Source organism: Balaenoptera ricei, chromosome 15 (genome assembly GCF_028023285.1).
Source record: "Balaenoptera ricei isolate mBalRic1 chromosome 15, mBalRic1.hap2, whole genome shotgun sequence".
NCBI lineage: Eukaryota > Metazoa > Chordata > Mammalia > Artiodactyla > Balaenopteridae > Balaenoptera > Balaenoptera ricei.
Genome location: NC_082653.1, coordinates 24,103,322 through 24,116,621, shown reverse-complemented (window position 1 = coordinate 24,116,621; position 13,300 = coordinate 24,103,322). Strand labels below are relative to the sequence as shown.

Here is a 13,300-nt window from a genome sequence, read left to right as displayed (position 1 = left end):
TAAGACCCAGCACAGCCAAATAAATAAATTTTTTTTTTTTTTTTAGAAAAAGAGTTATCAGGACCTCCTGAATGATCCAGAATAGGTTAAAGTATGTTGGAAGGTGAAAAGAAAATGAGTAAAACAAGTTCAAAATGGTAAACAAAAAAGATTTGATGGTCCTGGTACCCACTACAAAACAAAGCCAACACATGTCACAGGCTCTGCCCATACAATATGTTTGATTCATTAAGTAAACTATTCCACAATTGAGAATACTAGGTTTAAATAAAAGATCAGGACAGCTCTACTTCAATTTACATCATGGATGCATTCCTCATAATAAATGCTTAAATTAAATGTTGAGAGGTCAAGTTACATTTTGCTACTGATTAATTTGCTACTTCATAATTTCAGAGCTGTTCTGGGGGGAAGAGGGAGGGGGAGAGGGGAGACTTCAATGCTAAAACATAACAAAAATTGCCCTTAAGAATGCAAAAGAAACTTTAAAAAGAGACAATATTCCACTCAAACCTAAAACTGCTCTAAAAAATAAAGTCTATTTTTTAGTCTTTTTAGAAAGAGACAATCTAGTAATTTTAAAATGCTTGTATTAAATAATTAATTTAATCATTCATTTAACAAGTATCTATTTAGTACCTACTCCGAGTATAGACTTAATCTATGCATAAACTACTCTCTGTTTAGGAGCAATTCCGGTTGCCCCTCCCGAGTTTGATGATGCTGTTAACCCACAGTTTATTATTGAGGTTTTGAGCTTCACAGTACTGTCCTTGTCTCTCAGTGATTCCAGCGCCTCATAAATAATGCTGATCTCTTTTACATATAAGGAAAGCAAATAACCCAGTTAGCAAAGTAAAGAAAAAAAGGAGTGTTCAAACCCTAGTCCGATGGTTCTCTAATATCTAAAAGACAGGGGGAAAGGGAAGAAAGACTCATTCACTAGGAGTCTCAAAATATAAAGGGCTAAGATGTAAATTTTGCCTTATGGCAAATAGTAATAATGATTATTACCATTTATTAAGTCCTCTAATATGAGACTTGTCACTGTAAGATGCATTTTCATTCACCACTTCTTTCAATGTACATCACCATCTAAGTATAACTGTCCCCATTTCACAGGAAAGAAAACTGACACTCTGAGGAGGTTAAGTACCTAAAGGTTGCTCAGTGAAGGAGAGGGGAGCTGGAGTGAAGCCTGGGCTCCCCCTCTCTGCCTCAAGCCACAGTGCCTCCCAGGGCAGTGTCAGTATTGACTGCTCCCCCATCCTGTGACAGCACAGCTCCAAGGGCCTCTTCCTGCTAGGTCAGACTCGAGGAAGACAACAACACTGCCTGCAGAGTTCAAAGGAAGGAGAGTTTCCTAGCCACGCTTTTCTCCTCTCTGCCCAAATCTGGGAGGGAAGAATTCTTGTTATTCCTGACTCTGACCTCCTGCCATGTCCTGGCAGCTCTCAGCATCCTGTCTCACTTGCTCGGCTTGGGCCTTCTGACAATGCCAGTTGTGTTTTGGCCTTGTTTCTCCCTCATGGTAGTTTATAAGCCGCTCAGAGAGGATCTGATTTTGAATTCAATGAAGACTAGTGGGCACTTGGGCAGGTGTGTCACTCTGGCTGCTATGAAGGAATCCCAAAGGGACTTTCACATAGCTTGTTTCCCTTACTCCGCCACCGGCTGGGGCCAAGAAAGCAGAGCTGACATGGCCACACTCAAGTCTCAGCAGTGTGCTAATGAATGAGTTTATTTATTTGTGAGCTGGCATGCTGACCCTTTCCTGGGGCTGTGTGCATGGCTATCTCCACCTGGTTTCCTAAACTCCCTCCCCACCAAGCCTACCCTTTATGTGGGGAGCATGGGGGCCACAGGACAGTCTGTGGGCAAACAGACAAGTGGGGCAAGGCACTTCCTTAAGCCATCTCACCTGACAGAGAGCCTCCTCCAAGAGCTACACCTGGCCTGTGGCCTGCTTGTCACATCCACTATAACGAACAAGCTCCTGGGGAGCAGGTACCAGTGCTCTTAGGTTGTGCAATGTTGGTAAAATGATGCTGCACAGGCCTTTGGTTTGGGCAAAAAGCTACATGTGTGTGTGTGTGTGTTTAAACAGAGCGACTCTGGCTGGGGGAGGCAGAGAGAGGATGTGCACATGGCCCGGGCTCACCATATACAGCAGGTCTGGAGCTGCTGGAATCCAGCATGAGCTCGAAAGCCCTACAACTACATCAGAACTGCTGTGGTGGTGTTAAAGAGCCCTCTTGAAAAGGCCAGGAGTGTCTGCCAGGGCGGTTCTCTGGCTGGACTGAGACTGGACCCAGTCTGTTTTCCAACCCCTTCCACCTCCACACTTTACTTCTTTCTCTTCGTTCCCAGAGGCTTCTTCCCTTAGGCTTATAAAAATGTTCCAGTGTTTCCCCATCTTAAAACAAAAAAACAAATAACAAAATGCTTCCCCCCTCCATCCTGTTTCTCCCTCTAGTGATCATCCTCTCATCTTTCTTTCTCAGTTGGGACATCTTAAAAAGTAGTTTACAATTAATTCTTCCTCTGCTAATAACTCCTCAAGACCCCATGTCCTCTAGTTCTAGACCCCAGAGGGCCAATGCAACTGCTTTCTTTGACTATCCCCAGGCTGCCTCCCTTCCCCGTGCTCCAAAAGATCTGTATGTCTGCTTATCAAACACGGCCCTTGGCACCCTGTACTATTTTCAGGTTTACTTGTTGCCTCTCCCAGGACACACACAGTGAATGCTAAGAAACACAGTTTCATACAGTTGCTGGTCGGTGGTATGCAGTTCAAATTCAGGGCCACAGACTCCCATCCCACGACCACCGAAAGGGGACACGCACGCAGGAAGCAAAGTGTTGCAGACGGAGCAGTTCGCAGAGTCAGTTTTGGATTTGAGTCTCGGATCCTCCATTACGGATAAAGAGGCCTGTGAAAAATCCTTTAAAATCGCCAAGATCATCTCCCCATTTGTAAAATGAGGGAGCTGGACTAGATCTGCGGTTTTTAAACTGTGCTCTGAGTTTCCAGGGAGCTACGTAAGGGTCCCTTATCAGTGGGCGTGTTGGGAAGACCTGAAGTGAGCAGGTCATTCCCACTTCTTCAACCCAACTAGCAATCCTTTTATCTATTCATACACTGTGGCTGAGCATAAAAGCTCATCTGTAAAAAGGGCTCTGCTGGTTTCCTAAACTCCCTCCCCACCAATGCTTTTTCTGCCTGCAATGCTTTTTCATCCACTCTTTGACTTGCTAACTTCTACTCATTATTCAGGGGTCAGTTTAAATGTCATCTCTTCAGTGAAGCCCTCCCTGAGTGAGCCACACTCCCTCAACTAAGTTATGTATCCCTCTTCCCCCACAGAGCCCTGTCACTTACTCTCACAGCACCCATCCCAGTTGTATTTTATTAATGACTTCTTTCAGGTCTCTCCCCCACACCCTCAGCCCTATGAGGGCAGGGAACAAATCTGCTGCATACCGTAGGTTCAATTAGAAAACAAATGCTGTAATTTTATGGATTTATGTTTAAGAATAAGCAGGTACTTAACTAAGTAATAAATAGTATCACTAATATTAAATATTATTCGTATTAATAAATAATTATCTAATTAGATACTTCAGTAGTTTTAGTTACCAATGAGGAAAGCAACTTAAAGCAACTCAAAGTTAGCCAGACCCATACTTGAATTTCCTCTCTACCATGTACTAACTAGTTCTGTGGCCAAGCTCTCTGACTGCTCTCAGTCTTTGATCTCTCATGTAAACAGGAATAAAGCAGTTATAAGAATGTGTGAGATAATATAAGTAAATAATTTTTAAAATAGTACTGTAAAGGGCCTAGTAGTTATTGTATTTATGATATACCTGACTTTAAAATAATTTTTAAAAATACAAACTGCATTTTCCTCTCCACTCTACCTCCATCATGGGCATATTCTAATTTTATTTATTCCATTCCATTTTCTAAAATTAATTTCTGCATCTAAAACATACTAGTGTTTCCATGACATATTTTAAAATGGGGGTCTCTGCAAATCTATTAATACTTAGAACACCAACATAAATTCTACCTACATACATCTCACCCCCCAGGGAAACTTAAGTAGGCACAGAGCTTTGCCACTCTCCCCACTAACAGGCAGTGGCACCGACCCTTCCAATTGCCATAGGAGCCAAGTCAGATCTGAGGCCATAGATTATTTAATCAACATTTATCGAGCCGAAGAAATATCTCATTTTCATATCTCTCCAAAAGGAAAATAAAAATAATTCTTGGTCTCAATAAATTCACCATCCACAAGGAAGATTGACACATATATGATAAAATATAAAAATGTTATGTGATGAGTGCTATAAGAAAGGTAACCAAAATATTAAAGGAACTCAGAAGAGGAAATAACTCTGCCTTCAGAGGGAAGGAAAGGCTTCAAAGCAGAGATATCTGAGTTGGATATTGAACAAGAAATAGGAGTTTGTCAGGTGGAGAGGAAGGAGAAGGACTTTCTAGGCAGGAGAAAACTTTGTGCAGAAGACCTGAAATTTCTATTACATAGTTTAATTTTTTCTTGCAGGGGAGGGAGTGATGGTGGTAGTGGTACCAGACGAGAGTGGCACAGGTGGCATATTTGGTGGGATATGAATGCCATGCTAGGAAACATACTTTATCCTGAGAACAATGGAGAATATTAAGGAGAGTGTGTGTGTGTGTGTGTATACTAATCCAATTTGTATTGAGAAGACCAATGGCACAGGAAGAGGGAAGTTGAAGGCCAAACACCAGTTTTCAGGTACTGTTACTTGTAACCCAGTGAAATCAATTTAGTGGGTGACATCTTGAATTTCTGTTTTAAATGAATTCAAATGGAGTAGAAAATATCAGAGATCATCTGACATTGTAAGGATAAGTTTTACAAAACGTTTGTGTCAGATACATGTGTGTGTTCTGGATTGCAATGTAAAATGCATTTGTTACTATGGGTCATGGTCAAAAAAGTTGCAGATGGTGAAACTGGTGCCTGACCAGATGAAGGGAGTGAGGGAAAAGTCAAGGAGGCTTCCCAGGTTTCTGGTGTGGGTACCTGAATGGATCACAATGCCACTGTCCCAGACAGGGAACAAAGGAGGAGGTTGGCTTTTATCAAGTCCACATGGGAATGCTGGAAACCCCACACAGCAACCTCTCTCAGCATTTTTTCAGTAGCCATGGTGAATACTAATTTTGTTCAGCAAAGACAAAGGACACATAGTCACCAAAGCTGCAAGCTCACAAGAATACACAACTGATAAGGGCTTTCTAGGAACTGGAGGGGTTCCAGTCCTAAATCCCAATACACATAAAAACTTGGGAACCAGAGAAAGCAGACAGGATAAGGGAAACATCAACACCTCTTACAGGAAACTAACAGGATATGAGAAATCCTGTCCCTATTCTGAGAGCCAACGGGGAGTCATCACCCTTGGGAACCTAAGCAAGCTTTCTGTAAGGTCCACTGCCAGGGTATTCTAGTTCCGTGGGTTTTTTTTTTTTTTTCCACGGGTGGGGCGGGGGGGCAGATTCTATTTTTATGACTGCTTTCCAAGCCTCCCCACCTCTCCCTCACACTACCACCCACAGGAGGTATTTCAACCCTGCACATCCCTAGCAAGTCCACTGAGCCCTGTAATACTGGATTTGGTGATCCCTCAGTTACCCTCCTGGAGCTTCAGGCTAAGAAAACAGGACTTAGAAGAGCATAGCTTTTCTGCAGACTTGGGGTGGATCCCTTTTTCCCTCTAAGAGAGTTTCCCCAATTCTTCTTGGAGGATCATAGCACAATTGGACACTAAAGTAACTTTCTGGTGACCCTTTCTACTACATTCCTCCACAAACCAGCCCTTCAGACAACTTGTCTGAGTGCTTCAGACAACTTGGCTGCCCTCAAATACTCCATGTTCTTGTACATGTTCTATGTTTTGCTCCTAATAATTCCCTCAACCCAAATGCCCTCCTTTTCTCTGACAGAAATTCTACTCACCCTTCATGGTACATCTCAAATGTCACCTCTACCACAGAGCAACACTTTATCCAATACGTACTTCCTCATCCACCAAATTTGGATCTAGTCACACCTCCTTGTCCTTCCATAGTATCTGCTTGTGCCTTGGGCACAGCACTTCTTTCATTGTCATCCATTACAGGCAATTGTACTGTGCCTGTTTTCCACTCGACTAAGCTTCTTGAAGGGGCACGCCATGTCATATCCTACTCTCCAGTGCCCCCCAGTCCTTAACACAATAAGAGTTTGCTGAGTCATCCCACCGAAGCCCACAGGTCATGAGAACCACGGAGGAAGGATGGAGGGGACACCAAGCATAGACAGGCCTCCCTCCCCCTACTTAACTGGTGGTGGTACTCCCCACTCCTCTGAGAAATTAAACCAACCTCAGCAAGGAAGGCTCAGCAGGCACATTTGGAAATGGTGGCTAACTTGAAAGAACTACAAGTAGTTTCAAGGTTCTCCCAGCTGCTAGCAGTCAGGTATTGACCTTGGGATGTGGTCACAAGGATTATATTTTTTATTTTGCCATCCACTCCCTCTAACACTCTGATACCTCTGGCTATTGGGCAATAAAGAGTCTTTCATTCTGACTCTGAATATTATCTTTGAGCTCCTCTGGGAACAGCCTAGCCTCCTCTCAACCCTCCCACCTTTCCAGTGAGTAATTCCACAGGGCCACCTCTGCAGTCCTCTACCCTTGAAAAAGTAGTTTTCCTCTCAGTACATCCAGCTGCCCTCCCTGAACCTTTTCCCAACCTTCACCATACAGACAGAAGGTGGTTGGCCTTCTTAGCTGCCTGACTAAAAGACATGGCACATTTCAAGGGTTTTGATAGTTGCAGCTTCCTCTGTGATCCTACAGGCACTACTTACTCAGATTTATGACAGAACTTAGCCAGTCCAATTTATAACTGACTATTATATATGTCTTATCTCCCTCACTAGACTGTGAGCTTCCTGACATAGCTTACTGACTGCCCAGGACACAGTGTACACTCAACAAACTACCGGCTTAGGAAAAAACAACATGAACTGCCACCTTAGGCCCCTTAGCCAATCTCACTAACTATGTGAGTTCAGAAGAAATATTTCAGAGGTGATCAAAACCAAAAAGTCTTTATATAGTAGTCAGTCCTGTGATGCAAAGCTCAGCTGAAGGCAGTCTCAAACAAGGGTCCTTTTGACAGGGCAACCATTCCCCACGTTCCTCAGATACTCACTACGGTCAAAGTAGTAAACTTAGTTCTCCAGAATTTACTTTCCCAAGATCTGGCAGTTCAATAAATAGTCCCCAGCCCCCACTTCAACGTCTCTCCTATATCCTTCTGACCTTTAATACTGTGTAACATTAGATGAAAAATTGATTTTTTTGGCTACTTAATTTGCAGCTGAAGAAAAAATATACTGTTTAAGGTGTTAAATATTTTTACATGCAACAAACCTGGCATGAATCTAACCTGTATGCACATTTTAGAGGTACAGGCGTAAATGTCAGTGCTATAATTTGTTATAGGTTTCTGATGACCAGCAATGAAAATGACCACGGATGCTCACAATTCAAACCACTTTTACGTAAATGTGAACTTTCCTAAAACAGCGAAGGGAAAGAACTTTCCACCCAAGCTCACAGGGTCTCTTACAGATACTGATAGCATTGTTCACTGGGTTAGGTGTTCTTTGAGAAAATCCTACAAATATTAGTTTCTTTCTGGGACTATGCTTTGACCTTTAATTAAAAAATGTGCTATAAGACACCAGTTATTAAAATGAAAGGAGCAGCTTTTAATGCCTGAACAACTGCCATTTCATATAATCAGCCCTGCTGAAGGCTATACCTTAACAAGTCAGCAGTGTTTTTAAAAAAAAAAATACATTTGGTGACTTCACTTAAATTGCTCACTTACCAGACATGAAGTAGAGTTATGAGAAACCATGAATTGAATGTATCAGGCATCTGACACCCTAGAAAATAACAATAAAGTATAAATATGTGAAGGTTTAGAAGAGGAATATGGACTATATTTGAAATTATCGGTAGGAATCTGTTCAACTAAAATATATGGTAGTCACAGTGCTCTCTGATTATGCTATCATAGAGAAGGCCAATGGAACCACAAGGCAAGCCCATGGGTTGAAAGAGCATTGAACGCAGTCAGACAAACAGGCTTCTAGTTCCAGCCCTGTTACCACCTTGCTGTGTGGACTTGGGGAAGTCACTTCTCTTCTCTGAGCCTCAGTTTTCTCACTTTCTATAATGTGGCCTGGATGATCTTTATAATTCCTTCCAACTGTGATTCAATGTTATTTTCCCCTCCTGGGCACCAATTCTTCTGGAAAGCTAGGCAGACACCACCTTAGCTACCCCACTTAACTAGAGGCTTTTTTTCACTTGAGCCCTGCTGAGAAATGGAAGCTCTTCTTGTCCATCTCCCTTTCCTGCTTTCTTTCTCTAAGGTGACCCTATGGGTATGCTAAATGATTCAACCAAAATAAATGATCAGAAGAAAGAAGCAGGACTCTAGGGAGCTACAGTTGAATAAGAAAGCAGATAATATCTAACGAAAGGTTGTTCACCACCCCCAGGAATGACAAACCAGGTAGGGCTTCTCCTTGGTTTAAGAAACCAAAAATCAGCTCAGGGCTTAGACATCCAAGCCTCTCAATTCTCAGATCTCTAAGAAATGCCTCTGGCTGGAAGAGGGGTCCCCCACAGAATATGCCCTCCTTATTACACGGCAGGGAGAAAAGCTGGAGCAAGAGGATAAAGAAAAAAAGAGAGGGCTTCCCTGGTGGCTCAGTGGTTAGGAATCCACCTGCCAATGCAGGGGACACGGGTTCGAGCCCTGCTCCAGGAAGATCCCACATGCTGTGGAGCAGCTAAGCCCGTGCACCACAACTACTGAGCCTGCGCTCTAGAGCCCGCGAGCCACAACTGCTGAGCCCACGTGCCACAACTACTGAAGCCTGCGAGCCTAGAGCCCGTGCTCCACAACAAGAGAAGCCACCGCAATGAGAAGCCCGTGCCCACAATGAAGAGTAGCCCCCGCTCGCCGCAACTAGAGAAAGCCCGCGTGCAGCAACGAAAACCCAACGCAGCCAAAAATAAATAAATAAAACAAATAAATTTATATAAATAAATAAATAAATAAATAAGAGAATCAGTGGGAAACTCGGGCCCTTAGAGTAGAATCTGTCCTTTGGAGTAATGACTCAAGAAGGAAGTAGTATCTTCTGCCTTTCAGCAAACAAAGTATACAATGTACTAAATGATAACAAATAGGGGCCACTAAGATAGAAAACACAGAGCAGGACCCCTGTGAGGTACACTAACAACGCCAATAATAATAAAGAGCTGTAATTCATTGTGTGCTTACTATGTGTCAGAAATAATAGGTACCTTACAAGCATTAGTTCAATGACTCCTCCTAACATTCCTAAGAGGTGGGTATTGACATTATCCGCATTTGACAGGTGAGAAAACTGACTTAGAGAGATCATGACAATTACCCAAGGTCACACAGCTATGAAATGAGACATCTGGGATCAAATTCAGATCTGCTTGATTCCATACACTGTCGGCTTAATCGCTAACTGCCTCTCTAATACTAGTATCAGAAACTAACATTCACTAAGGGTCCATACTTCCTGTCAGGTCCACCATTAGTCATGTCAATACATTATCTCACTTCATCCTCACTTTAACCCTGAAGAAAGGCATTATAAGCCTCATTCGAGAGATAAGGAAACGGGCTCGAAAAGGCTAAGTAACTTGCGGGCAGCCACAATATTAACAAGCTAGTGGCTGGGCTGGGATTTCAGTCCAGGTCTGTCACAAACTGACACCAAAATACTCTGGTGAGCTTACTGGGAGGTGCCCAGCAGCTGTCAAGTGGACTTCCTCTTGGAGCCCAGCAGGAGGGAGGTGAAGGCTGGTCTGGCTAGCCATTCAGCTATTAAGACACATGCCATCTGAGAGTGGGCCAACCACCCTCTACCTAGAACAAGAACAGCCATGAGAAACTCTCAAGCCCGGATCTAAAGTTCGGTCTTTTTTGGATGCTAGAACAAAACATTAAAAAGAAAAGTTTTCTTGGAAGTCTGTCTTTCAATCTGGAAAATGAAATTTGGCTGCTTCTAAAGGACAATCTGTTCAGTTGCTACCTCTACATCAAAGCTTCTCAGCAGCCTCCAGGAGCCTTTCCAATTTTCTCAAAGAGGGAATCAGTTCTTCGGCTGGAAAGCACAGACAGACAGACAGGCCAGCAACAGGACTTGGGTCACAATTTTCCCTCTGGGGGTCAGCTCAGGGCTGAGGATGGGAAAGAGCTGGCATATGATTGACTCCCTGTACCCACTGGGGTCAGAACAGAAACCCACGGGGTAAAGCCCTAAAAAACAAGACCACTGAAAGTTTGACTGTGAGCAACTCAACAACATAGCAGACTCTTTAGCTTCATGAAATGTCTTTAAACACTTCAAAGTTAAAACCTGCTATAGGGTCTTGCCATGATCACACTCTTGCTCCAGTACACACTCAGTGCACTATTTTCTGAGGCTAGGTACTTTCCTCCTCAACATCAAGTTGGATAAAATTAAATAATTCATTACTATTATGGGGCAGCAGGATTAACATAGTTGTTTGTTTAACACAGACACCAGTGTCAGACATTCTGATTCAAAACCTTAACTCTACCTCTTACTTGGTATAGGACTCTGGGTAAAGTTACTTTACCTCTCAGTGCCTCAGTTTCCTTCTCTGTAAAAATGGGAAAACAAGAGAACCTACCTTACAGGATTCTTGTGAGGATTAAATGAGATAAGGCCTGTAGAACGTTTAACAAAGTAGTTAGTATTTAATAGGTACTCAATAAATATTCACTATTGCTGTTTTTTAGTGAATTGTTTAAACATTAGGGTTTAAATTATCTTTGAAAAAACTCACTATTTAAGACTGCATCAATAAAATGATGAACCTCAATCTTTTTTTTCTTCAAGTTTTAAAAAATATATTTATCATACACTTACACAAAATTGATAAATTTGATAGCTGAGTATTAGTAGCAGAAAGAGATAAAGGTAGAACCTCAATTTTATTAACTCAAAATTTATTCACTAAGGAGCCTCCTCTCCAAGGTATGAACTCTTAAGGGCTAAAAACAAAGCAGTCTGCAGACAACAGTGTGGTATTAAACACAAGCTTTATTGATTGGCTGGACGCCTCTGCCCTTAAGTGCTCTTTATAACAGAAATGATCTCCAAAAGACCAGTTAGCAAACACTGCGTGCTCACAGAGGGTACACTCATTTATGCCACAATGACATCATCAGAACATCTTGGAAACAACAGTTGGCTCTTAAGGGATCTCACCAGTCAGAATCCCCAATATCTAGGTCTCTGGATCAAGACGTCTGAATACTTTGGCTCTGAGATGACAGAGTATCTATAACTTTGGCATTTTGTGGGGGCCTGTCCAAGAGGCTGATAGGCATATTGTTTACTGAGTAAAGAACTCAGTCTTCATGAAATATAACTGGTCTCACTTTTGTTGGAAGAGTGAGAATGACACTGACCAGCTACCTGGGACTTTCTATCCTTTTAAAAAGCTACTGAATTCTCAGGACTCTAAAAAGTCAAGCCCTAAAATACCAAAAATCCAAGGGAGCAATAGCCACTTTAAAGATGTAATCTTAGGAAGCAATATATCTATACACATTCTCTTCTTTTACCCCAAACCTGTCTGGCCTACTCTTTAGAATCCAAGATGCAAGAAAGTCAGTCTCATTATTTTATAGATATTCTTTTCTGCCTCTAAATGGTACTTTTCAGATTTGCTCCCTTTTTTATTCACTGGTCACAGTTTGGAACCACTTTGGTTTGATTCTGAAATTTAATCTAACCACAAATGACAAAGATGGACCACAATGGAGCATAATACAAAGGAACATGATATAGGTCTAAAAGGTAATTCTCAAAGTGAGTCTTAGAAAACCTGAAGTAAGAGTGGTGTTACTGAAAAATGTGACATCAGATAACTACTTCAAAGGGCAAGGCTAGGACAAAGCTCACTGAGATGTACACACTCTAATATACATAAACATCAGTTCACAATACTAACAGAACATCTCACAGAGGTAGTTCTCATTTAAAAACTATAAAATAGGGCTTCCCTGGTGGCGCAGTGGTTAAGAATCCACCTGCCAATGCAGGGGACACAGGTTCGAGCCCTGGTCCAGGAAGATCCCACATGCCACGGAGCAACTAAGCCCGTGCGCCACAACTACTGAGCCTGTGCTCTAGAGCTCACGTGCCACAACTACTGAGCCTGTGTGCCACAACTACTGAAGCCCGCACGCCTAGAGCCCGTGCTCCACAACAAGAGAAGCCACCGCAATGAGAAGCCCGCGCGCTGCAACGAAGAGTAGCCCCCACTCGCCGCAGCTAGAGAAAGCCCGTGCACAGCAACGAAAACCAAACACAGCCACAAATAATAATAAATAATAAATAAAAATTTTAAAAAGTAAAAAGTAAAAAAAAAAAGTTTAAAAATAACTATAAAATACAAAAAATTATAAAACACAAAAATATTAAAATGGATTACAATTTCTATTTTGCAGTTATTTTCATTCACAGGCAATATTTTATAGTAGAAAAATTCCTGGATTTTAAGCCAGATGACACAGGATCAAGGCTTGACTAAGCAACCTTGGGCAAATCACTTAGCCTTTTTATAAGTTTCAATTGTTTCTGAAAACAAAAGAAAAATGAAAATAAGAATACAAGCCCTTCTGGTCTCACAACGTTTTGTAATTCCTAAATGAGACAAAAATAAAAGCATACCATGTAAGTGTGAATTATTAAAATATAATAGTTAATAATTTTAATAAATTTTTATTTTTATATGTAGTTTATAACAGATTATAAATTGAAGCATGATATATTAACTTAAATATGTAATAATAGTCTCATTATTCAAGAATCTTCAATAATGAGGATTAGCTAAACAAAGATAGCTAGTAAACATCCTTTCAAAATAATTATAATAAGTTTATGAGTTATTTAATATTAAATAGATGTGTAGGATGAGGTTTTAAAAAGATCTGATGAAAGATACTTGAGCGGGCTTCCCTGGTGGCGCAGTGGTTGAGAATCTGCCTGCTAATGCAGGGGACACCGGTTCGAGCCCTGGTCTGGGAAGATCCCACATGCCGCGGAGCAACTAGGCCTGTGAGCCACAATTACTGAGCCTGCGCGTCTGG

General features: G+C 41.8%; 1 protein-coding gene across 1 annotated transcript in view; it reads right to left on the bottom strand.

Annotated features, from left to right (window-relative positions):
• The window catches only part of LOC132348993 (ubiquinol-cytochrome-c reductase complex assembly factor 1), a 92,271-nt gene that overhangs the window by 47,668 nt on the left and 31,303 nt on the right, over positions 1-13,300 (bottom strand). Inside the window, exon 6 of the mRNA XM_059897057.1 lies at positions 7,949-8,006. Coding sequence (XP_059753040.1) covers positions 7,949-8,006 — 58 coding nt within the window. The remainder of the gene's footprint in view (positions 1-7,948; positions 8,007-13,300) is intronic.